Genomic DNA, 3,240 nt, shown 5'->3' with positions numbered 1-3,240 from the left:
TTGTCAAGGTTGTTTGGTGACAACCTGGTGCAAACACTAGGTGCTTGTTGTAGGCAAGTTCACTGGACCGACCCACCAGACGATTCCATATGGATGGTACCCCAGTGTCTATGGAACAAATCCGCTTGTCAATTTTCAAAAGTCTGTTATTCTGTATATGACCACTGTTCACACACTGTAGCACATTTTGTAATTGTTTTTTTTTTTCTTGATTTTGTGCCTTGAGCTGTGGTACTCTATTATATTTAAGTGTTGTAACAGATCAAAGATTAATCAAGCATTGAGGGGTTATTTTTGCACTTCAGTTTCTCTTGTTATGGTATCAAAGCCAATCCAACACACGCCACAAAATGGCTGATTTTTCTTCATCTTTTTCTAATTGTCCAAATGGCCTTGAGAAAATGAACAACTATATGTCTCGAGTTGTGCTGTCTACATGTTTGTAGACTGTCTCACCGAAGCTAATGAATTATGAAAATTACAAATTTTGCAAGTCACAAGTGTCGTTGGATAACATGATCTTGAAAATCGTCTTATAGGTCTCATTCCATATCCTTGTCCTTTTGTTTCTATCAAGATTGATCCATTGTTCTGACTAATCAAATGTTAAACAAAAACCTAATCTTGAATATCATGTGTGGAAAGGAGTTGATAAAGCTCTAGTTTGTTAGCCCTTAGCTTCAATTACAAATCAATGCTCGGTCATGTTTCTAAGTGTAATCAGAATGAATGATTTCTATATTTCTTGAATGAATTGTACAAGAAGTGGGATTAATTTATAGTACAAAATGAAAATGAAAAATGAACAGATATCTTCTAAATTAAGCTAACAATCTACTAAATTAAGAGCTGAAATATCTCCTACCCTAAATTAATAGTTGAAAAAAACTCCTAAAAGGATATCGTAATCCCAAAATAATTACACCAGATTTCACGGGATTTCAACACTCCCCCTCAAGTTGGATCGTAAATATCCAACTTGCAAATCAAATCATCGAAGTTTTGCCGAAAAAGCCCTTTGGTGAAGGTATCTGTAGTTTGCTCCTTCATAGAACATAGGTCGTACAAATGATTCCATCTTCAACTTTTTACTTAACGAAATGTTTGTCCACTTCTACATGCTTGGTCCTATCATGTTGAACTAGATTGAGAGAAATGTTGATGGCTGCTTTGCTATCACAGTACAGTTTGACTGAATATTTTATTATGATCTAAAGTTCTTCCAAGAGTTTCCTTAGCCACAAAACTTCACATATCCCTTGTGCAACTGGTCGAAACTCAGCTTCAACACTGCTTATAGCCACTACATTATGTTTCTTGCTTCTCCAAGTTACTAAGTTTCCAAATACAAAGGTGCAATACTCGATGGTAGATCTTCTATCTTCTATCGAACCAACCCAATCCGCATCAATAAAGACTTCTACTTCCTTGCTTGCATTCTTCTTAAAGAATAATCCTTTACTCGAGGAGCCCTTAAGGTATCTGAGAATCTTGTACACAGCTTCTAAGTGAGCTTCCTTTGGTGAATGCATATGTTGACTTACCACACTGACTGCAAATGCAATGTCAGGTCTAGTATGGGATAGGTATATAAGCTTCCCAACTAGTCTCTGATATTTGTCTCTTTCCACTGGTTTTTTGATATCTTCTGTTCTTTTTCCTGCTTCAATCGGTGTGTCACTCAATTTACACCCAAGCATGTCGGTCTTGGTAAGAAGATCAAGGACATATTTTCATTGAGAAACACTAATACCTTCTTTTGATCTAGCAACGTCCATTCCTAAGAAATATCGTATTTGTCCCAAGTCTTTTACTTCAAACTCTGTGGATAGAGTTTTCTTCAGTCTCTCCATTTCTACTATATTATCCCCAGTTAGGTTTATGTCATCGACATAGACAATTAAGATTGTCTTCTTCCCATCTCCAGTTTGCTGGAAAAACATAGTATGATCTTATTGCCCTGGTGATATCCTTGATTCTTTATCACCTTGTGAATCTATCAACCATGCCTCTTGGTGATTGTTTGAGATCGAAAGGGACTTCTTGAGTTCACACCCGTTTTCTTCACCCCCTTTACAAAAAACCTGGTGGTATTGTCATAAAGACTTCTTCTTCTAATTTTCCCCTCAGAAATGCATTCTTTATGTCAAGTTACTAAAGAGGCCAATCCAAAATTGCGGCTTAAGACAAGAGAACCCTAACTGTATTCAGCTTGCCACAATACAAACGTCTCTGTGTAATCAATTCCATAGATTTCTATAAATCCCTTTGCAACCAGGCAGCTTATCCATTCTATCATCCCATCAACCTTGCATTTAATAGTAAACACCCCTATTAGCCAATTGGTTTCTTCCCTTTTGGTAAACAACCACCTCTCAAGTTTCATTCTTTTTTCGGTGCCCGCGTTTCTTCCATTACTGCCTCTCTCCATTTGGAAATTTTCAAGGCCTCCTAATATTCTTTGGAAACTCTGTACTATCAAGGTTAGAGGTGAAAGCATGAAACTTAATAAACAGAGTATTATATATACGAATCTTGAAACAGGATGAAGAGTACATGACCAAGGTTGTTTTCTAAGGGCATAGGTAAATCAAGAGACTTAGAATTACCTGGTTGGGAGGAGACTCGTGAGTATTCAGATCTATCACTGGTTCTGTCTCTCTGGTGCTTCATGTGTGAGATTCTCCCTATTCCTCAAGTTTGACCTCTTTGAATAAACAATTGGCTCTTTGTCATTTTATTTTCCTACACCTCCCCAGAGTTCAAGTTTTCTTCTGTAGATGGTATATTAAAATGAGATGGTGTGACAAGCTCAGGCTAAGTGTTGGGGCTAAGCTTGGAAAGAGAGAGATCAAAGTCTAAAAAACAATCTTCACTCAAATTCTCCCTCTAAAGAGGGCTTTTGGAAGTAAGAGTGTTTTCAAAAAAAATGAACATCGAGGCTAACAAATACCTTTTTGGTAGATGGATCTAGCACTTGTAACCTTTTTTAGTAGGGGAAACCAATGAAACACACTTAGTAGCTCTAGGATCTAACTTGGTAAAATGTTAGAGTGAATGTGAACAAAAGCAATACAATCAAACCTTTTAGAGATAGATTAGAGCTGAGGCAGAGGTAGGAAAATGTCTGGAGTTTCTAAAGAGGTGTCTCGAAAAAAGAACACGGCTAGGCTTCTATTGATGAGATAGAGATGTCAAAATGGCATCCCCCCATAACATTTGTGGCATGTTTGTAGTAAA

The 3,240-nt window shown here is 37.1% G+C and overlaps 1 protein-coding gene across 1 annotated transcript; it reads right to left on the bottom strand.

Annotated features, from left to right (window-relative positions):
• Positions 1-1,211: 1,211 nt before the first annotated feature.
• On the bottom strand, positions 1,212-1,943 carry LOC116140234 (secreted RxLR effector protein 161-like). The gene is made up of 2 exons (XM_031425859.1): positions 1,754-1,943; positions 1,212-1,660 (listed from the first exon to the last, which is right to left on the bottom strand). The coding sequence occupies exons 1-2, from the start codon at positions 1,941-1,943 to the stop codon at positions 1,212-1,214; spliced, it is 639 nt and encodes a 212-aa protein (XP_031281719.1).
• Between the last annotated feature and the right edge of the window lie 1,297 nt (positions 1,944-3,240).

Source organism: Pistacia vera, unplaced genomic scaffold (genome assembly GCF_008641045.1).
Source record: "Pistacia vera cultivar Batoury unplaced genomic scaffold, PisVer_v2 Contig366, whole genome shotgun sequence".
Lineage (NCBI taxonomy): Eukaryota > Viridiplantae > Streptophyta > Magnoliopsida > Sapindales > Anacardiaceae > Pistacia > Pistacia vera.
Note: the sequence above shows the minus strand (reverse complement) of the source record. Positions and strands in the feature narration are given on the sequence as shown.